Here is a 22,775-nt window from a genome sequence, read left to right as displayed (position 1 = left end):
AGAAAGGCACCGGTATAAACTAATGACGTCAGGGGCCGGGTGCCGACATTCCAGCCAATCAGAAGAAGGCACCTGCACAGATTTATTTGCATGCCTCCACAAACACATAGCATATCGCAGATATGGCACCTGCCAAGGGCCTTGGTACATATTTATAAAATTAAGGTTTTTAAAAAGAAAAAAAATTTAAAAAATAATGCAGTGTAGAAAAGAATGAGCTCTCAACTCATTGATAAAAAAAAAGTTAAAATATGACATAAATTATGGAGGACTTCAAACTTTTCTTATAATACCACACAAATATTCAGGGGGAAAAAATTAATTCAGGAAAACCTCTGAAAATAAAATAGAAGAAGAAGTGGATGTTGGCTGCGCTCCAGCTCACTCCGCTGCTCCTCCATATTGTCATTATTATCTCATTATGAGGTCCGCTTGGTGTTTCTCTCATGTTTGGGAGCAGGCCAGCTCAGTTTGGCTCCGCGCCCGGAGATTCATGCCTTCATGAGGCAGTCAGAGAAGAGGAGCGAGAGGAGGATTAGAAGGAGGAGGTGGAGGAATAAGAGGAGGAAGATGAGGAGGAGGAAGATGAGGAGGTGCTCTCTTCCAGGCTGATTTCCATCCACAGAACACATGTTTGACATAACTGCAGCAGAGTAAATGGAAAACTCTAAATCCACAAAACAAACATGATAAGTTATGTTCAAAAGATTTGGCAAACACAATATATTTATTCTGGGTTATTATTTATTTAGGTTACAACAACAAAATTCTGTTTGTTTACATAAAATGAATCACAATTGTATTATTTAAAGTGGTCATATTATGCGAAGTTCACTTTCTAATGGTTTTCCAACAGTAATAATCATCCCCATACCTGGAATGATGCTACCAGGATGGGGGCCTCCTCTTCCCAAGATGGGCGTGTTTGGGCGGAGCCAGTCCAGTACACACAGACACAGCAGATTCTGAGTGCAGCTTCTATGATCCAATATTCTAATGGAGGTAAATCAAGGAAAAGCTGGATTTGGGGCAATAAACTTTGAATACAACAGTTCTGGACCAATGAGACCAATGTGAAAGTGTTGAAAAGCTGGATGGTATGACCTTTAAGTTTGAATTAAAGTTGAATTTAAAAGGTTGAAAATGCAGTTTTTCTTTACACATTAATTTTAAAAAAGCAATAAAACCAGTGTCAAGAAAATTAATGTTCAGATTTGTTCACACAACTCATCGTCTGTTCATTCTACAGTCGCTTCATTATTTTATTATTTTTGGTGTTCAACTTCTGCCCCCATGTGGTAAAATGTAGGAAATGCTGTTTGACGGATCATTTATAGATTATACAGATTATTGACTGTGGAAGCAGCAGTGTGCAGATGATTACCTGAACATGAGGCATTTTGAAAACACCTGAGTGATATTTTATACATGGAATCACGTGGTGTGATGCTTGATGTGCTTGTAAATGTATTTTTGAAGGGCTCTTGTTTGTTTGGAGGAGAAGAAGAAGAAGAAGAAGAAGAAGAAGAAGAAGAAGAAGAAGAAGAAGAAGAAGAAGAAGAAGAAGAAGAAGAAATAATAATAATAGTTGATAACTTAGCATCCCCACGTGCAATAATTCATTGGAATATCTATCTATCTATCTATCTATCTATCTATCTATCTATCTATCTATCTATCTATCTATCTATCTATCTATCTATCTATCTATCCAATAAAGGGGAAAGGCCGCTGTCTCAGTGCGTGAAACGTCATAACCAATCAGAACGCAAAACACAGCGCGAGCCGGCCTTGTCAGCCAGTCAGCGTCCATGGGAGGGGCGGGCACTGTGTTGTTGTGGAAAGAGTCCACTTCCTACTCCGAGTGGAGAGATCAATAATCTTTATCAGAGGCGGTCGAGCAGGAAAAGGAGGAAAAACTGAACATTTCCAGCGGACACAGGTACTTTACAAACTATTGTTTGTTTGGTTTTTTTGGTCGTATTGATTAACCCGCTGTGGTTAAAACGAGAGTGTGAAGTCGTTTGTGTTGAAGTGAAAGCAGCAGCAGCAGCTCACGAGAACGCGGCGGCATGTGATGCGGATTAACGGCCACATCCCGGATTGTCTCCGCATGACATGATGCAGCAGCTCGTGCAAACTCTGCTCGTGCAACACTGCCTGGGTCACTTCCACTCTGCTTCCCCAAACTCTCTCTTTCCTCACTTTCACTTCTTTCCCATGGAAGACAGTGTCAAGTTTCACAGTCTTGGTTGGCAGCTCGACACAACAAGACTCACCACGTGAAATATGTTGGAAATACATCTCTTGTTCGCTTTATAGTAAATTGTGCTTTTTGGATCGACTGTAACCCGGTGCACAGAAGGTGAAATGGCTTTATGTATCTCAAAAATATATATAATAAACAGTAGTATTGTATTTCATATACCCAGAACCCAAGCAAAAGCCTTCTTAATTTCAGGATGTCTGAAGCATCTTCTCACAAATGTATTCTTACAGTATGGCTTTAATAGTAATGATGTATTTCACTTCTGCATCACTGATGTGAATGCTCGGATCCCAGCTGAATAACTGGGGAAGTTACTCAGTTACTTTAATTGAAATATGTCATTTCATGCACATGAATTAACTCTGTTGTACATTTATTTTTACAAGTTTATGTCATATTTAAAATGCTCGTGCATGAGAGTTTGAGAGATACCTGAACTCTCTCCATAGAAGAATAAACTGTTTTTAATTGTATGATTTGTAGTACTAATTCCATTTATCTATTAATTTATTTTACATATGCCGATTTTCTGCCTGCTTTACAATAAATCAAGGTAAAAATGATCTGCACAAATGAGAAATTGCGTGATTTAATGGTGTTAACACATCAGAAAAAAAATTATCTGCCAACAGCTGAAAGTGTTTTGATGTTGACATTTCTCTAACGTTTCTTCAAATACTTGTTTTGGGTTGTTTTTCTCACAGTATCAACATGTTTACAAACCTCCCGGGAGTCCAGATGGAGGAGTGAAAAGTGGAACACGTAGCAGCAGACGGTGACGTTTCCAAACAAAGGACCAAACATGGTTCATGTTTACAACTGCCATCCGTTCGCCTCCCAGCAGATTGTCCAGGTACGTTTCGTCGCGCGAGAGGAAAGATGGCGGTTTTGAAATGTCGACGTGAACCCAGGATTGTTTCCGTCTTTGCAGGTGGGGCAGGAGCCGGGGCTGGTCTGCTGCGGAGGAGGAGCTCTGTTTGTGGTGGCCACTGGAGGATGCAAGGTCAGCCACCTCCTCTGACCACTTTACTTCTCTGTCGACCAAGTAACACTTGTTTTCACCTTTAAATCTGGATTACATATCTGATGTATCGATAACACAACTTGGGATCATTTGTGAGAGTTTATTTAGCAGTTTAATCTTTATTTTTATGCTATGTTTTGTAGTTTTATCCATATTAGCCGCAGTGTTTGCTATTTTACTTGTATTTTTTCATATTATCTTTACAAGTGTTTTTCTCTCTTTAGCTAGTTTACCCATTTTAATTGTAGTTTTTTTCCAGTTCTTTTGGATGTTTGTTTTTGTAGTTTTAGCCATTCTGTCTTTTAGAAGTATTGGTCTGTTTTTCCATTTTTTTGTATTTAAGGTTTTGTTTTTTTGGTGGGGCTATTTTAACTTTTCCAATCTATTGCTGTGATTTTAGCCTATTTAACTGCTCTATCTTGTTTTCAGCAATTTTTGATCAGAAAAAAAAAATACTGGAATATCCAAATACAAAAAAAGTTTTTTTTAATACATTCGATTTTCTGATAGCTTTGCGGAGCCATTATAGAAGAGCTCAGAATAATCTTTAAAAAAGCAGAAATATTAGAAATTTTAGTGAAACATCCAAATATCTGTAGTAAATTCTGCCAATGTGAGAGTTTCTATATGTGACATTTTAAATGTGTGAAAAATAAAGTATAAAAGTCACTGAAATCTGCCAACGTGACGTTTGAGATTTCAACCATCAACAAAAACACAAACATTTGACTTAGAGAGGTCCTGCAGCTTGGGTGGATAAAGATACACCAGATTTAATGGTCAGGGAAGTTGCATTTAAAACCGATTTTAATGATTAATTTCTACGTGTCGGTGGCTGTTGCATTCTGTTGTGTTTCCCTAAATGAAGGTGGAGTCCTACAGTCTGGAGCGAGACGGCTGCCCTCTCATCTGCCGCTTTGCCACCATGGGCACTGTGAAGAGCATCCGCCACAGCACGATGGGTAAAGTCTCTCCGGAGGATAGAAGCTGATTGTCACTCACAGAATAATTTTCACGCATCCAGTTCATAATGTGACGTGTCTGAATGCTGAGAGGTGGTTTTGTCTGATAGGCGGCGGTGAGTTGAAGTGTCGAGAGTGAATAAGTTGCTGCTCTCAGAGAAAAAAAAAGATAATAATAAAAAAAAAAAAAAAAAAGATTTACCGGTAACTGTTTAACTGCTGCCTTCTTGGTGCTTCTGCGCCTCCAGGAGACTACCTGGTGACCATTGAGGAAAAGAACAGCGCCACCTACCTGCGAGCCTACACCAACTGGAGATACCAGGTACAGAGAGTTATGTTATAAGAAGTTTTTTTTTTTTTTTTACAACTCCCGAAACAAGTGTCTCCTCACACAAGTTGACCTTCACTGTCGCGTGTCACGTCACACGCTGCATATAAGACTGATTTCTAACGGGGGTCTGCAGCTGATTTCAGATCAGATTTACAAAATGACCTTAAATGTGCCAGGCCACTAAAATGATTCAATATCTGTATGAATAAAATCATATAAATGTTCACATTCGCATAAAGAGACAAGTACATTATGAAGACAAACCTCCACGACCACTGGAGGAGAAGAAATACCATCACTTGCCTCATAAGAGGTTAAGCATAGAGCTAAAAAAAAAAAAGAAAATCAAAATGTAAAACAATAAATACTCAGGAGCTTAAGTTCATGCTATATCCGCCACTCTTCCTAAAACAGTGCGACCCCCCCCCCACTCATTGGATAAAATAGTTTTTACTTACTTTATTAAATAGTTTCTTGATTTTGTGTCCAGGCAGAGGAGAAATCCCGCGTCGGGGTGCGTTTGTTGGGCCACCTGCTGCGCGGGGCGTCGGTGTGGGGCGGAGTGCAGATGGAGATCATCGAGATCCCGCTGTCGGAGCGTCCCGTCGCCGTGGCCTGCTGCCCCATATCGGGGGACCTTCTGGTGGGCTGCGAGAACTCTCTGGTTCTGTTCACTTTGAGGACCCAGAACCAGCAGAACCTGGTAAGAAGTTTCAGTTCAGCTGTGGCTTTAGTGGCTTTGGCTGGTTTCTCCCAGCAGCACAAGGGTTAATTTCACTGAAATCTAAACTACAATTAATTATATATTTTTTGTCGATGTGGAATTAAAGCAGAATCAGCAGAACTTGCAGAGTTCCTGGTCGAACACTCATCAGAGCTCCAATCAAGGTAACGGAACACACTTTATTTTTCTCAGTGGCTTTAGCGGTCCAAACAAGCTTTACATGATGTTTCAAATCATTCACCCATTCACCCACAATCACAGTGGCTTCTTTCACGTAAGGAGCTCAAACACTATTTAGGATTCAATGTCCGAACCAAGGCTTCAGGGACGTTTGAATTGAAATGATGTGATATTTTTACAATCCAGCAAGTGACGTACAGAGACGATGATACTTCCATGACGCATCTTTTATTCAAATCCTGTAAAGAGAGCGGCTCCGAATCAGGACTGCGGGGTTGAACTGGATTAACAGGATTCATTCAGACACCATATCCAATTTGAGAAATCAAATCTGCAGGAGGGAATATTACAGTGTGCTCCAGCACCCCCTGGTGGCCAACTGGCGTATGTACACTTACTTCACGTTTAACATGCAAGTGGGTGATCACTCATGAAAAACACATGAAATCAAAAACATAATAACGAAAAATTGTTTTTATTTTAATCTCAGTTCAATTGCTAAAACACGACCTCAGAGTTTTTTAAACATCTGGACTCTTTGATCGAGTAAATCAAGTGAAAATGTCCTTTTTTTTTATCCAGCCACTTGATATTTACTCTGTTAACAGGTTAATGATGATACATATTAATATTGGCATGTTTATTGCTTCTTCTACTCAAATCTTTTCTACTCATAGGTCAAACTTCAAACCAGCATCTTTCCATCCTGGATTTTGAACGTTGTGTCATCCTTCATCTCCCAAAGTTGACGCCCAAGCAGGTAGCTGGACTCAACGGTCCACTTCTTTCTTGGTATATAACCCAAAGTAGATAAAGGTCAATATTTCTGCATACACTATTGAAATGACTTTGTTGAACTGTGTGTGCCGAAGCAGCTGTAAATAGCATTAGTGACTCATTAAATTATATAACTATTTGTTCAGTGTTTTCAAATAAAAGCATTTTTGAATGGATTGAAGCAAGTTTGAATTAAAAATAACTCTAAATATATTTGTGACTGCTGTCCACCAGGTGGCGCTGTGCGGAGGCTATGTGGCTGTGCAGGCAGAGCTGGAGGTTCTGGTAGTAAAACTGGAAACAACATCTGAGCTTAAAACTCTGGAAGAATCATCGGACACGAGTAAAAGTGGTAACAGCACTCAAAAAAAAAGTTTTTCTCTGCTTTTTCTTTTTTTTTTTTTTGTTTTCTTTTATTTGTTAGTTTCTGTTCCACAACAGACACATTTTGAATGCAGGGATGAAACGCGCTGTAATAATGAAGCAGTTATACTCACATTAACTTCTGCTCAGTGGAATCACATTAAACAGTGAATCACTCTCCAGTTCAAATTACACAAAGTGAATTTTCTTACTGAAATCAGAACTTTTTTTTTTTTCTTTTCTTCTTTTTTCCCTTTTTTAAAACTTTTATCCCCTTTTATGAATAAATCTCTAAACAGAGAAACTTTTTTGACCTTTTTTTGAGTTTCAGGTCATGTTGGAGATCTCACAGGTTTCACAGGCAAAGATTTTATGTGTTTTAGTAACATAATGGTGCTAATGTATTCAAGCTTTCTGCTTGTTCACTGTGACTTTGTGTTTTGAGGCTTTGTCTCTGTATGTGCAGCAGACTACCTCGACGACCAGGTCGACTTCCTGCTCATTCCCAGACACCAGGAGCTGCTGGGCGATCGGGCCAAAGACTGCGACGTCCCCGTCACCGTTGAAAAGACGGGGCTGGAGGACAGACGGCAGTACTCCCTGTCCTACGTTCTCTTCAGGTGGGTCCGAGTCTGTCGCCAAGGTCTCCACACCGTGACCACGACTCAGCCGTTTTTTTCCCATGTCCCACGCAGGCGTTTCTCCCCGGAGTTCTTCCAAGGCTGCAGCGTGGAGGAGACGCAGCTTCACTCCCTGCAGCTCTACCCGATGCACAGCGGTGAGCGACACACACGAGCCACAGTGAGGTGGATTGTTATCGCTGTGTGAGAACGAGGCTCTGCAAGAGTCATGAGTCCAGGCTGAGAGGTTTGACACCTTCTGATAGCCTTGACTTAAGAAATGGTAGAAACGCATGATGACGTTTTCCACTAAAATTGTGAGTCACACTTTTTATTATTGTGATTAATAACGCCTTTCTTTCATTTGTATTTATTCTATTATAACTGGATATCGCAGTTATTCCCAGAATATGTTTGAGTAGAGTTCAAATTTTTCATTAACATTTTTTTTAATGGATTGTTTTAGTTAAGTTTATATTCAGAATTTGCCAACTTCACCTGAGAGTGTGTGTGTGTGTGTGTGTGTGTGTGTGTGTGTGTGTGTGTGTGTGTGTGTGTGTGTGTGTGTGTGTGTGTGTGTGTGTGTGTGTGTGTGTGTGTGTGTGTGTGTGTGTGTGTGTGTGTGTGTGTGTGTGTGTGTGTGTGTGTGTGTGAGAGAGAGAGTCTGCCTCGGTCAGTTCACCATTAGCTGCCACTGAATGCATCAAACTCTAGTTACTTCTGTGATCTTTGATTACAAGTTAAACTGCTTCTGACTTTTTCGACTAACCCGTCTCAGGAAATGCTAAAAACATCGACTTTCTACTTTTTCCTCGACTTAATGCTTCAAACAAGCCAGAGCTTGTGACACAACTGACAAATTTCACATTTGTCAAATGCTTCGGGGATGGTTTCGATTTAATGTTGTGTTCTGATCCCATTTCGACATTTAATGTCTCACTGTCTGTTGGGCCTGCAGGTAACCAGTCGGTGTCTGTGGACAAGCCAGCGTGTACGTTCTGTTTCTTCTCTCTTCCCACCGCCGGCTACCTTTACAGTCTGAAGGGTGGCGTCGAGCTGCTCTCGTCCTATCAGTATCCAGAGAAGGTCCTGGAGGCGGTGCTGACAGACCATCTGCTGCACGTCATCACCAAGTACGTTTGCAGCCTTTGGCGCGGACGTCGTCAGTGTTTCACACCCTCTTGTTGTCAGAGTGGCCTCCCTCCGACACAACTGAGCGCTAATCCATCACAAGACGAGCACAGAAAATACTTCAGGTTTATTAATGTTTGTCATTATATAATCTCCTCCTGTTTGATGTGATGGGTGTCTCCTGTTTTTATTTGTTCCGCAATCAATTTACCGGAATACTATGAACTTACTATATATATATATATATATATATATAAAGATATATTTACAGTCAGTGTCCGGCTTCTGTCAGGTCCTTGTGAAGCCTTTTCAATTATATTGTACTCATTTAAACCGGCTATACAAATAAATATGATTATATATTTTTTTTAAACATGACTCCCTGAGGAGTTTTTATCTCTCTTGATAGTAGCTTGTGATCCTAAGATGCATGTTCTCTTTCCTGCCCTTATAGAAACTAACAAAATGTATAGATGAATTTTACAGTTAATAAAGATTTCCCTTAGTTTTTGTGAACATGTATCATTATTACATTTATTTATTTTATGCTTTGTTGTTTTGCTTCTCATATAATGTTGATATTGGCATGTGGAGTACATGTAATAGTGACTTTCCTGTTGTGCGTCTGGTAGGAGTGCGCTGCAGTGCTTCACGGTGCGTTGTGCAGCGGTGGCAGCCAGGATTGAAGACCCCTACATCGACACCACCATGCGGGTATGGACACCACATTTTGGAAGGAGTTCCTGATACATAAGCTTCTATTATGGCTTCGAGTTGCTATTTTATTTGATATAGCACATTTATTAATGTGTTTGTGTCCCTGTCATGGCTGTATTTGTAGTTCTGTGCACTCGCACTGAATTCTTTTGTAATCCCAAACAACATGGGGTGCAGCAGTGCAATTATTCCTTATTTAGTGTATATATATATATATATATGTGTGTGTGTGTTTGTGCCAGGCGTGTCCACCCAGCAGTCTGGAGGTGTGCGCCCTCAGGATGCAGCTGTTCATCGGCCTGCGGTCAGTGTGCGTCTACGGCCGCCACGTTATCCTGCTGTCCACCGCTGACTCAGAGACGCAGGGGGAACCGGAGCGCAGCACGCAGCGTAGAGGCCTGTACGTCACACACACACACACACACACACACACACACACACACACACACACACACACACACACACACACACACACACACACAACTCACTTTTTTTAAGGTACATTTGCAGCTGGATGCCTTTGAATCGACAGTCGTTTTATGTTCAAACTCAGTTTTGAAGAGCTTTTCCTGCTTGTGATTTTCTGGTTGGGGGGGGGGGTCATGCAATGTGGTTTTATCTTGTGAAATAATAAAGATATACTCTTGCGGATCCCAGTCAGATTAGCAAAGTCTTCCCATGATGCAAACAGGGATTTGAATGAGAGCTTTAAACCTTGAGGATGATGAGCGTCATTTCACAGCCTGCGGGCGCACGGACGTTTGCAAACCACCTGTTCACTGTGTGTGTTGTGATTTTAGCGATATGAAAGAGCACAACACGCTGACTGCTATTTTCCTTGCGGTGGGAATCGATCCCGCCACATCGCCAGCTCTGGAGAATCTTCTGTCACGCCCCTTCCTGTAAGACACCCCACCCCACCCCCCCACCCCCCTGAGACCCCACCCATCCCAGTCTGTTGGCACTTTCAGGTCAAGCTACTGAACCGACTCCCATTAAAAAAAAATCAAAAATTATTCTCACCATGATGGATTAACCAAATGAATTTCAAGGAGAAAATTGACTGATTCATTTCTATTCACATTAATTTAATAAGAAAATCACTCAGAAAGAGATGCTGGAGTTTTGCATTTATTTATAAAAATGTATATTGTTAACTGTGGTCAAACAAACGGTTGTATTCCTCAGTGTCAAGTTCATAAAAGTTGTAGATGCATGTTCTCTGAATTGCCTAGAACCAGCATACATGATCTAGTATTAATACATTTTATCACAGAATCTTTAATCTCAATATTTTTCCCAGTGATCAACTCCAATTTCAATCCTCTGACAAATTTTGTTGTATCTAATAAAGGTTTTAATCACTCAAATCCCAGCAAAGCTCTTTTTTTAAGTCATGCTTTAATTCTTATCCAGAAGCAAACAGAAAACAAACCAAAAAAAACACTGAATGGTTTTAATTTGAGTTGACTGAATGTAGTTTGATCTGAAAGTGACAAGACTTTGTGTTTTAGCACCTAAACCTAGTTAAACATAACCTGCCTAACTGCCCCCAGTGTGTGTGTGTGAGCGTGTGCGTGCTATTCGCTCACTAACTAATCACGTCAAGACTAAATTAAAAATTAATTAAAGGCAGGCTGCTTTTTTTTTTTACTATGCCTGCCTTTACACACACATACACACTCAAGGACCCTTTCACTGAGTACATGTGTGATCTAATGTGATCCAGTTGTACAATGACGTTTGTGTGTTTTAGGTTATACACTTCCAAATGGCTTTCGGCTGGACGGCGTCATAGTGAGAAATGTTTCCGGTGTTCTGGTCTTCCTGTTAACATGCATGAGGAGGCTGAAATAAGAAGCACTTCTCAGGAACCTCATTGAATCACTGAATACTCGCCAGTGTGACTTTTTGTCAGTCGTCTCTCCGTCAAAATGTTTTTACACATTATTGCTATTTGACTGCTGAAGAGGCACTAATGAAAGAATAAATGACCCGCCCTCTACTGGATGCGTAACACAAGAACATCAGAAAAGAAAAATCATAATTCCTGCATTTTATTGATGAAAATTCAGTGTGAACTTCGGCGTCTTATCAGCCAACCTTTGGCTTCTCATGGCTGTAATCTGCTGATTGATGGGTCCCGACTATTTAAACGAGTCTGCAACGAAAGGTTAACCTGTTCACTAACCGTTTACTAACCGTTTTGTAAAGTTTATAATTTCACAGCTGCTGTTTTTACCTGTCAAGAAGTTAATGTTCAGAAATATAACGACCCTGTCGCACTCAGGATTACACTGAACATCTTTATCACTGGCTTTATTGGAAACGTTCAGCAAAGCCCAGTAAACTGTTATCGTCTTGTATGAAACCGTTTCCACTTCCTGGAAATAAAGAGCTGTGGCCATTTCTCCAACTGGGCTGTTGTCGTTTACCTCCCTGTGCAACGTGCCGACCTCAGGGGCAGGAAGTGGACGACGTCCTCTGCCAAGGAAACCAGTTCAGTGGGACACGGGTGGAACATCTATGTGGTGGACACCGTCTCCCCCCTCACTCTCTACCAGGAGATGGTAACAGGACACGCTCAATGAAACTCACTGTACTGGAATCAGTTTTATCTTCAGTGTCTTGAATCTGCATGTATCTCGCTACATTCTGTGTCAGGATGAATACAGTCAGCGCTACCTGGAGACCAACCCGCAGGCTCATAGCCACCGACACCTCCTCAGCGAAGCTCACCTCCTGCTGCGGGCCTCCTTACTTCAGACGTCCAAACGGCAGCGGGACAGCAGAGGGGAAGCCGCAGCGTCACCGCAGGGGGCCGCCGACGGACCGGCAGATAAAAACGCTTCTGCGGAGACGGACGGAGAAGAACTGGATGAAGCCTTCCGGCAGAACTGCGCCCTGCTGGGAGACAGTTTCAGCAGGTAACAAACAAACAGTCAACTAGTTGCATTAATCCAAAAATAATTAAAAACATGTCATATTTTCTTGATAATGTTAAGCCTTTATCGATAGCAATGTTTTAAGCTTTGCAGCTCCATCACTGTCACACTGCCTGTCACAGTCTGTGGACAACACTGGCAGGAGAAAGGCCTTCAGGAATGTATGAGAAACGGCTTTGTAATCATCGCCTCAAGTGGAAAGTTGATGCAGAAAATCACAGCTTTACTAGATTTGTCCATTCCATGATTCGAGTTTGATAAATGATCTCACCGTGCCTCATTTGGAATAAAACGGCTAATGAAGTAATCAGAATGTAATCTGAGGCATCACCGCAACACTAAACATTCATACCATGGCAATAATTAAAATTAAACTGATCAAAAGAGAGCAACAAGTGTCTGTGTGGTTTTCTCAGGTCAGTTTAAAGTGAGAATTATGAACTGAAGCTGCAGAAACATGGACCATAAGGGATTTGATTAAACACAGAGATCTGATTAAAATGGCTTCTTTTAAACACTCCTGTCTATATCGATTGGCTCTCTGATTGGAGAAGGTAATAATCTGACCAGAGTCCATGTAAACGGTACATCGGATTGCTTCCCATTTCGACGTTGTCGTCTTTTGTGTCGCTTAACGTAGCATTTTAAGAAAATTTACAAAGTGCAACTGGTTGACGTGGAAGACGTCGTCACTCTCAACAGAGTTTTTCCACGAACCGGTTTGAACCTGCATGTCTGTTACTCACTTAACTCACTGTTCATGTAATTTGGTCTCTCAGTCAGACTGAAAATAACATCTGCTCCGGTATAAGCCGTGTGTTTCAGCTCCCTCCTCTTTCGTTTCACTCCGCCAGGGGCAGTCAGAAGGACTGCCACCTGGCTCTGCCCTACTACAGGATGTCCGGCCTGTCCGTCACAGAGATCATGTCTAGGAACCGCCCACATCCAAGCAGCCCTCACTCCTACGGACCCGGCTTCCTGTTTTACCTGAAGCACTTCCTGCTGGAAGAAACGGATCACATTCTCAGTCAGGTACCAAAAAAACATCACAACTCGTGACAATGTGGTTTAACTTTTGATCCTTTCCTGAGCTTGAAGAAAAATGTGATTACCTGGTTCATTTGATGGATGAATCCCAAATAATCCCACACACGACTTTTGCGCACCTGCAGGAAGCGGCTGATGAGGTCATCCACATTTTCAGCCAATCGGAGCCCTCGATGCTCGTCGGCGTGTGCGCCAGCCCCTGCATGTCCCGCGCCAGCGCCGGCCGGACGCTGCAGATCTTGCAACGCCTGGAGGACACGGCCGGCGTGTCGGTGCCCATGACGATTGCCATGGCAACCATGATGCTGCGCTTGGACGACCTGCCGCAGTACACGCAGCTGATGGAGAGACACGCCGAGGTGAGTGCGCCGTTTGTTCGGCATTACTAATAATGGTCATTTATTTCAAAGTGTATAAAAAAAAACCCCAGCAAATTTACATTTGTCCAACAATATAAACACATTTCATGTATTAAATACCAATATTTCTGAAGCTGTAGTGTGTATAAACTCACTCTTACCACACATGAACCTTTATTACTGATTGTATTATAAAAAAAGAGTGTGTGGAGGAGATGATGGTGGCTGACCGGACGTCTCCTCACTGTTCAGATGATGCTCGTGTACGGCTTTATCGAGGAGCCGAGGCTGCTCCTGCACGGCGGGGGAGGGGGTCCCAACACGCATGTCCGTCCCACAGCTTTGTCCCGGCAGCTGGCGAAGTCCCAGCCGGGCCTGCTGGTGGCGGCGATGGTGGCTTTACACGAGAACAACAAAGTCCAGCTGGAGCAGGCGGATCACATATTCAAGGTGTGTGAATGTCGTGGCGGGTTTCAGTAGAGATCGTGTTTATCAGACCCACTTTCGAAACAAGTGTGTGTGCGTGTGTGTGCATGTACAGGAGCTGAGCTGCGCGAACAGCTTACAGGTGGATTTCTGGGAGGCGATGCTCATGGCGTCCTCGCAGGAAGCCGTCATCCAGGAGCTGCTGTTCCGCCTGTCGTCTGTTTACATCGACCGGCTGACCAACTCGGAGACGCCGTCCGGTCTCACTCACGCCGCTCCAAAACGCAGGTCACTGAAGAGCGCCGACGATATGGTGAGGCAAAGCAGAGCACGGTTATTTGTTCTGGACTAAAAGACTGCAGAGAGTTCAAATGTGATTTTGAGCAATACATAAAAAAAAGAATTGAAACTGCAACAAGTGATAAGTGGGGGGGGGGTTAATGGGTTAATGTAATCTGTCTGGGATGTGACCTGCCTTCACTCTGAGTCCACTGAGGTCAGCTCAAGTGACTGAGGACAGGAATGTGTCGGCATCTAAAAATTAAAAGAAAAAAATGCATTTAAACACAGAAGGCGGTAACAAACGATCATCATATAACCTCGATACCAACCTCTATACTTTACCAAGTTAAGATTAGTGACTCATTCCAGCTGACAGGAGGTGTTGGAAACAGAATGCATTAAACAGTTTCTCAATTTTGTGTGTGTCAGATCAACTCGTGTTCTCACTACGGCGCCCTGTACCCGTGGCTCACTGTTCTCAGTGCTGCTCACACTGCCAGCCCGCAACACCAGGAGGCGCTGCACAAACTACAGGTTTGTTTTCAGGTGTCCTCGTCATGTGCGTCGTTGACACTTTATTTTCTGCTTTGAATGTGTGTTTTTATACCTTTTTACTTGTGCGCTCTCTTACTGGTTACTGGCTTCAAGTCTCAGCTGCTGGTTTCCTCACCTCCCAGAGGATTACCGTCAAATTGAGCTAATATTTTCCAATCAATGGTAAAGAGTGTCTTTTTCAACACCTGGCAGGTTGATATTTTATGTTAACAGTATATACTTCAGGTGTCTGAGTTTTCCAGATTGCACCTTTTGTTCTTTTACATTTAAAACAGCATCCCGACGTTTGGGGAATTGTGATTGGTGTTGTACTGTGAAGTGTCTTTATTGGCATCGATTCTTCAATTCCAGTCTCTGCTGTGTGGTCCGTCGCTCGCTGTGGGGTCCGTCTCGCCGCTGTTGGAGCGCCTGTCGGAGGAAACCATCTGGGGCTTCAGCCTGCACCTCCTCTGCACCACCAGGAGGGGGCAGTACGGCCGGAGCATCGAGAAGCTGCTGGACCGGTGTCCTCAGGCCATCATCGCGTTCGCCAATCACCAGTTGCAAGACCAGCACATGGTGGGTTCTTCAAACCTCACTGTGGACAATTTGAATGCGGGAGGTCAAAAATAATGGCCCACGGAGGATCCGTCACTGACACTGCAAAGTGTAGAAATTACTATGACAACATGAACCTAAAATTATCAATTAAAAGTAACATAAGAAGAAGAAGCATCAGTATTAAAGTATTTTTTAGACATTTTACTTTTTTTTACCTTCAGGGAGAATTGTTAAAATTAGCTTTATGTTATAAATTACTTGTGCTGTTGTGCAAAAAATGTGTATTAAGCCGCTATTAAGCTCCTATTTTACCGGTCAGACCCACTCATGATTAAATTGGTTTGTATGTGTCTCTTGCACTACGACGAGTTTGCGTGTTTTTGTGTTTAATCCTCTTTCCTTGACACATTTTTCAGGCTTTATGGTGGCAGAAGCTGCTCCCAGAGCTTTGTAACCGCACTAGAGCTTCCCCGGATAACAGCATCTTATTAGCTGCTCTCAAAGGTATGAACATGTTCCATACTTCGTGTTGTAGTTTCCCGTATTTCACCTTCAAAATCTTCGTTTTTAATGTGATTTCAAACCTCAAGCGTAATGAAGGAAAACTGTACAACTCATAAACAGATAAAAGCTCCAGTATCTTATTTCTAAGTTGGTGACGACATAATGTGCATCTAATATTTATTATTGCAAATGAGAAATAAAGAATAAATACTCTTTGGATACAAACTGAATATGATGAAAATAGTAAATCGTTCCTAATGAAAATGGGAGCATCAGGAAGTCGTATGACAATTTCTTTACTGTGTGTTTTACGCGTCCACAGAGACGCTGGTGGTGGTTGCCATGGAGATGAGCCCAGCAGAGTTTCTGGAGCTCATACCTGACGACGGTGCGGCCTCCTACTTCCTGCCTCACCTGTTGACCTGCAGCCAGCGCCACCTGCTGACCAACTGAACTCTTTGTATTTATTTTTATCCTCCGGCTGAGCAGTCTTAAGTTTTACTCGGAGGACGTCCGGCATGACGAGACGTTTCAGCTCCGGATGACCGCAGACAATCATGTTATTAAAGTGTTGTGAAAATAAAGTGGCTCCTGTGTCTGTTTTTATTTATTTTTTTAATCCTCTGAGTTTCATGAAAATAAACTCATTCACTTCACTTCTCGTTTGGTTTGTTTCCATTACTTAAGTTAGAATTACCGCAGTTTGAACAACAACCTTCCTCTTGAATAATTCAATATCCTTCCACCTTGTGTGTCCAAGTAAAATAAAGCTAAGAATTTTTTTTAAAAAGTCTATGCTACCTTTTAAGTCTTAAAATATCCAATAAGATAAGAATGTTTTGTCCCACAATGGGGGACATTTTAATTGTTACAACAGGAAGTGGACAGTAATGCAGGTAGTACAAGAACAGAATACAAACAAATGAAAAGTTGAAAAAAAAACAGGTCATGTAATTAGGTTATTCCTATTGCAGAGTCTGGTGTGTTCAGGTTACACCTCCGCCTCTTTGACAATAAGGTGTGTGGGACTTTCCATGCAACAATAGATTTCATTAATGGCGCTGCCTTACCTGTACTACCACATCATGATAAGTGAAGAATGGAATTCCCTGGATACAAATTAACACATCTTTTCAATTAGTACTTTTTGAAAATGAAATCATCCCGCATTGTTCCAGAATTTGAGCGTACCAAAGAATCAATGAAGAAAAAGAATGACATTGGTAACCCAGACAAATATGTTACTGTATTTATAAAGTTCATAAGGTATGTTACAGTTTAAAAAGGTCAAAAGAACAAATAAATAAAGTATATTATGTAAATATGGTTAAAATTCATGTTCATTTGTTTTAAAAATGGTTTAAATCTGCTAAAGTAGCTGAATATACGTAAAGGAATACAAGTAAATAATAAAACGCTTTCGATGCATTTTATTTAGTTTTATTGTGAAGAGCAAAAGAAAGTGTTTTGTATACCACTGCTGCCGGTCATTTGTTGTATTTGCTTGACAGGGCAGAGGAACCTAATAGTGAATGTTAAAAGGGCCACATCATGCAAAATTCACTTTCTAATGCTTTTTTTCCCGACAGTAAACCCTTATGGTATCGTCACCCAGGCTTTTAGCCAACCCCCATCCAGATTGACCCGAACCCTGTGACCCGCCCACAAGCAGCATGATGTTTGTTTTCACCTGGTGACAACTGCAGGTGTTTACCTTCAGTGGTAGAAAGATACCAGCGAAAACACACCAGATACACAGTTATTGATTGTATCAACGAGCAGAGGAGTGGATTTTTACCCAGTGGATGAATTTTTTTTTTTAATGGGGATCTACAACATGACTTCCCAAAGTTTTATAGGAATCCTGTGCACCATGCTTACAATTTAGGTTGCAGTCCTGCGGAGGAGTTCTCCGTTAACACCCTGGAACACCTGCTCGGGCACAACATGGCCAGAACAACCCTGGATTCCCTGCAAAACTTCTAATAAAGCCAGTGTGGGAACTGTAAGTAAAATATTCAGATTTATATGCCTTCATATTACTTTTCGAAGCAGCAGGCTGGTTAGTCACTTATTGTGAGGTATTGTTCATGACTGCAAACTTGTGCTGATAGAGACTGTAGGTGTGTGTATGGGCTTGATAATTGTGAGGTGAGACCTTTTTATTTATTTCTATCATTAAATGGAGGTTCAGGATATTCTCCTGTCTACTACTAATTATGATCATTAGTAGAGGATCCTTAAATTATCTGATCTCAGTGTGGCATGCACATAGTTAGATAAGTGCATCTTCACAACTTCTTCACAGGAGCCTCTCCTTCTGGCTCACATTCTGGTTCTTATTGGTTAGGTTGAACAGTGTTTCTCCATAACTTAGCAGAATGTAAACAATAGCACATGGCACCAGGAGAGGAAGCACTTCCTCCTCTTCCCAAGATGGGCATGTGGGGCGGAGACAGTCCAGCTCCCTGAAAACCAGCAGATTCTGAATGAGGCTCCAATGCTCAAATATTCAACTGGATGAAAATCAAGGACAAGCTGAATTTGGGGCAAAAAGCTTTGAATACAATGTTCTTTGAAAAATTAAGAACCATGTAAAAGTGTTGAAAGGTTGTGTGATATGGCTCCTTTGGTAAGGTTACATATAGAGATGTTTCATCTAGAAGTTTGTCCTGCTATAACTTGGAACTTTGAAGTGGTTTATAGCATTATTAGCGTTCGTTGGCTAAGTGGATGTTGCAGGAGGACTAGTTTGCTGACTTAGCAACTATAGAGACCCTTTCTTCTTCAGTGATCTGGCCTGGAGGTGTAGATCATAATCATAATAATCAGCTTGATTTATGAGTCTAATGGCCTTCTTCTGAAGTAAAATAAAATAAAAAATATATAATTATTAATATCAACACATTATTTCCCCATATTTCCACACTATAACTTGGATATGGGAGAGTGAGAGTTATATAATAAGTTGAGTGAATTTTGATTGAATACTGATCTGATTTTACACATTATGCCAATATTAATTTTTTTTGTTGCTAATTTTGACTTCAGGATATTTATTTATATGCGGCTTCCAACTGAGCTCTTCGTCAAAAGTAAGTCCGAAAAATGTGTTTACATGCACGTGTTCAATTTGTTCAATTTACAACCCAGGTAATTGCGGACAGAAGTTCCCTGTGTGGGGACTTGCCACCAGTCAGATACACTCACATGTCAAAGAGTTGGGACGTTGTGCTAAATTGTGTATAAAATCAGGATGCAAATCTCATGTGCTCATATTTTATTCCCAAAAGAACACAAACAACATTTCGGCTGATACATTTTACATTATTTCCTGGTCCAGGAAAATATTTGATGGCAGCAACATATTGAAAAAAAAAAAAGAATTTACTCATGATAAACCTTTTATACACAAGCACCTCTGCATGTACAAGATAAAAAAAAAATGGAATTATGTGTAATAAAAGTCATGTTTTAATATCTACAATGCTTGTAAATTACACTTCTTCTTCTTCTTCTTCTTCTTCTTCTTCTTCTTCTTCTTCTTCATTGTTCACAGTTTAAGCATATATCTATATATTTTTCTTCTGTGTCGTGTTACATTCCATGATCAAGTTCACATCCTGGATCCTTTTAACATGGTTCTTCTATGAGGTGGACCCATCTTCTTTAATTGATATCACGTCGATTGTATGGTCTGTCCCGTTCAGAACGTTCTCTTGCAAATACTGAAGTGAGATTGAACACAGAGATGCAAAGTTTTTCCTTCTGTTGACTTCATCAATCGCCGTATTTTGTTGTACATACCTTTCTCACAGCTTCAATGATAGTTGTATTTCTGATCCCCCGAAAGGCGCTGATCCTTATCCGTAGGCCCAGATGTTGATCGAATGTGAACATCGGGCCTGAAAATAAACGCTTTACTTATTCTGGGGAGCAGATCGCCCAAGCAGAATCTCTTTAACAGTCTTTTAGGACACAAATAACAAACGACACAAACACAAACATTCTGAATGACCATTTGTAGCTGCCGCGGCTATCGAGGTTTGCTTCGAGGTGAAATCTTTCACTCATCGTTTTCTCTGGTTTTGGAGTATATGAGCAGTGTATGTTCTTTATGTTAAAAAAAAAAAAAAAGATAAGAGCAGTTAATAAGTTTTGGTTCTTGTAAGCATTTAGAATTATAAGATTCTTGATGCGCTGACATAATATCTGCTGGTAATATCGGTTGAATCAGTCAAAAATTGTAGTTCATCAAATTTTATCGCACCTGGTGAAGTAGAAGTGGGTGATGTAGGGGGTGTAATTGTTTCAGGTGAGGGCACAGTAGTTGTTGTATTCATACGATTACACCAATCGCCCTCACAACAGGTCGGTCTGTTTGTTCTCTTGTGATGTCAGTGGAGTCAGACAGAACATAGTTTATCTCATCTTACTTGTTGACACCTCAGGAGTTGAAGTTGGTGTAGTAGATGTCATATATGTAGAAGATCTTGGTGAAGTTGGGGCCACAGTAGGAGTCACATCATTACACCTATCGCCCTCACAACAGGTCGGTCCATTGCTAAAATCCCCAAAGTTTTGGAAAAATTGTTGTTCTGATATTTCTGGTATCGCGTTACAGTTGCTTTGAGAAACACAGCCAGCAACTGGAGTGTTGCTGGAACCATTTACCACTGTGGAAGAAACAGAAAAATCATTTTAGTTTCAAAGTGATAAAAAACCTTTTTTCCAGACGTATTCTTCATTCAAGAAAAACATGACTTGTCATGAAAAACCTGAGTGTTGTCGAGTAATGTACATGAATGTCCAGCAGGGAGCTGCTCACACTGCAGTCAGATGACTTTCTTCTATCCAATACTACCTGATCTACTCAAATATGTATATATATATTTTACAAAAAAGATAAAAAATAAAGGAGGGTTTGAATGATTTCTCTAAATATGAACACAATATTTTGATACATTTTATAAACAAAACCATTTTTGTATGTATGTATGTATGTATGTATGTATGTATGTATGTATGTATGTATGTATGTATATTTATTTGACATAATTTAGATTAACAAAAGACGGTGAGAAAAACATGATAAAAAGTTTTACCGATTCCACTAAAACACATGTTCTCCTCTCCTTCACATAGAAGGATTCCAGAGCAGTTTCCTTCAGGGGTACAAAAGAAACAGCTCTGACCATTAGGTGTCGGATTGGTCAACCCTGAAACACAAAGGATTGGAATCATTTAGGCAAAGATAGCAAATGATTATAATAAAAGAAACAAAAAACAACTCAGATTCTATCAGATCATTGTTTTATGTGTCATCAGTCTGCAATTCACATATTTCTCTTGTTTGGGTAAGTAAGTAAGTAAAACTTATTTGTTCTCTTGTGATGTCAGTGGAGTCAGACAGAACATAGTTTATCTTATCTCACCTGGTGACATGGTAGTTGAAGTTGGTGTAGTAGATGTCATATTTGTAGAAGATCTTGGTGAAGTTGGGGTCACAGTAGGAGTCACATCATTACACCTATCGCTCTCACAACAGGTCGGTCCATTGCTAAAATTCCCAATGTTTTGTAGAAATGATAGATTTGCCACTTCTGATCTAGCGTCACAGATGCTTTGAGAAACACAGCCAGCAACTGTAATATCGTCAAAACCATTTACCACTGTGGAAGAAAAAAAACCAAAACATATGTTCAGTTTCAATGTATTTAAAACCTTTTTTTCCCCCCCATAAGTATTCCCCATTCAAGAAAAACATGACTTGTCATGAAAAACCTGAGTGTTGTAAAGTAATGTACATGAATGTCCAGCAGGGAGCTGCTCACACTGCAGTCAAATGACTTTCTACTATCCAATACTACCTGATCTACTCGAATATGACGCACCACAATGTTAACCAGTACATTCTAACCTGAGCTCAATTAATCAAATCTAATGTGATCTGATTTAATCTACTCTAATGGATAGAAATCCCATTTTGTTGTCTATATGGAAAGCAATTTGAATGTATTTTTTCTTTTTATACAAAAAAAAGAATTAAAGGAGGGTTCAAATGATTTCTCTAAATTTGAACACAATATTTTGATTATTTTTATAATTAAAACCATTTTTGTATGTATGTATTAATAAAAAAAAAACATTTTCTATTCAAAAATCCACTGTTACTTTACACCACAGAGTGATTTCCAATCTGGGAATTTATTTGACATAATTTAGATCGACAAAAGACGGTGAGAAAAACATGATATAAAGTCTTACCGATTCCACTAAAACACATGTCCTCCTCTCCTTCACATGGAAGGATTCCAGAGCAGTTTCCTTCAGGGGTACAAAAGAAACAGCTCTGACCATTAGGTGTCGGATTGAACAACCCTGAAACACAAAGGATTGGAATCATTTAGGCAAAGACGGCAAATGATAATGATTAAAAAAAAACCTGATTCTATAAGATCATTGTTTTGTGTCATCAGTCTGCAATTCACATATTTCTCTTGTTTTGGTAAGTAAGTAAGTAAGTAAGTAAAACTTATTTGTTCTCTTGTGATGTCAGTGGAGTCAGACAGAACATAGTTTATCTTATCTTACCTGGTGACATCTCAGGAGTTGACGTTTGGACAGTAGATGTCATATTTGTAGAAGATATTGTTGAAATTGGGGTCACAGTAGGAGTCACATCATTACACCTATCGCCCTCACAGCAGGTCGGTCCATTGCTAAAATTCCCAATGTTTTGGAAAAATGGTCGCTCTGGTATTTCTGATATCGCGTCACAGATGCTTTGAGAAACACAGCCAGCGATTGTAACGTTGCTGGAACCATTTACCACTGTGGAAGAAACAGAAAAATAATTTTAGTTTCAAAGTAATAAAAACCTTTTTTCCAGACGTATTCTTCATTCAAGAAAAATAAGGAAAAACGTGATGAAAAGTCTTACCCATTCCACTAAAACACATGTCCTCCTCTCCTTCACATGGAAGGATTCCAGAGCAGTTTCCTTCAGGGCTACAAAA

General features: G+C 40.6%; 2 protein-coding genes across 4 annotated transcripts; one reads left to right on the top strand and one right to left on the bottom strand.

Moving 5' to 3' along the window:
* Nucleotides 1-1,823: 1,823 nt before the first annotated feature.
* On the top strand, nt 1,824-16,329 carry hps3 (HPS3 biogenesis of lysosomal organelles complex 2 subunit 1). Of its 3 annotated transcripts, none has more exons than XM_080506044.1 (25): nt 1,824-1,942; nt 2,974-3,122; nt 3,201-3,272; nt 4,162-4,255; nt 4,504-4,577; nt 5,077-5,289; nt 5,417-5,474; nt 6,168-6,250; nt 6,502-6,619; nt 7,100-7,250; nt 7,326-7,408; nt 8,209-8,383; nt 9,014-9,095; nt 9,341-9,498; nt 9,899-10,000; nt 11,560-11,668; nt 11,763-12,025; nt 12,898-13,075; nt 13,216-13,449; nt 13,702-13,899; nt 13,991-14,188; nt 14,587-14,691; nt 15,064-15,270; nt 15,669-15,756; nt 16,079-16,329. In XM_080506044.1, exons 2-25 carry the CDS (start codon nt 3,072-3,074, stop codon nt 16,207-16,209), a joined length of 3,225 nt encoding a protein of 1,074 aa, XP_080362170.1. In that variant the 5' UTR covers nt 1,824-1,942; nt 2,974-3,071; the 3' UTR covers nt 16,210-16,329. The 3 variants fall into 3 exon arrangements, with proteins under 3 accessions (XP_080362170.1, XP_080362169.1, XP_080362171.1); XM_080506043.1 differs by having other exon boundaries at nt 7,097-7,250; XM_080506045.1 differs by lacking the exon at nt 9,899-10,000 and having other exon boundaries at nt 7,097-7,250.
* Nucleotides 16,330-19,045: 2,716 nt separating this feature from the next.
* LOC308137945 (uncharacterized protein) lies at nt 19,046-22,464 on the bottom strand. Its single transcript, XM_080506850.1, has 7 exons — nt 22,351-22,464; nt 22,024-22,137; nt 21,192-21,428; nt 20,862-20,975; nt 20,193-20,432; nt 19,564-19,661; nt 19,046-19,484 (listed from the first exon to the last, which is right to left on the bottom strand). The coding sequence occupies exons 1-7, from the start codon at nt 22,391-22,393 to the stop codon at nt 19,404-19,406; spliced, it is 927 nt and encodes a 308-aa protein (XP_080362976.1). The 5' UTR covers nt 22,394-22,464; the 3' UTR covers nt 19,046-19,403.
* Nucleotides 22,465-22,775: the final 311 nt, after the last annotated feature.

Source organism: Blennius ocellaris (assembly GCF_963422515.1).
Source record: "Blennius ocellaris genome assembly, chromosome: 12".
In the NCBI taxonomy this organism is placed as follows: Eukaryota; Metazoa; Chordata; class Actinopteri; order Blenniiformes; family Blenniidae; genus Blennius; species Blennius ocellaris.
This window is presented reverse-complemented; position numbering and strand designations above follow the sequence as displayed.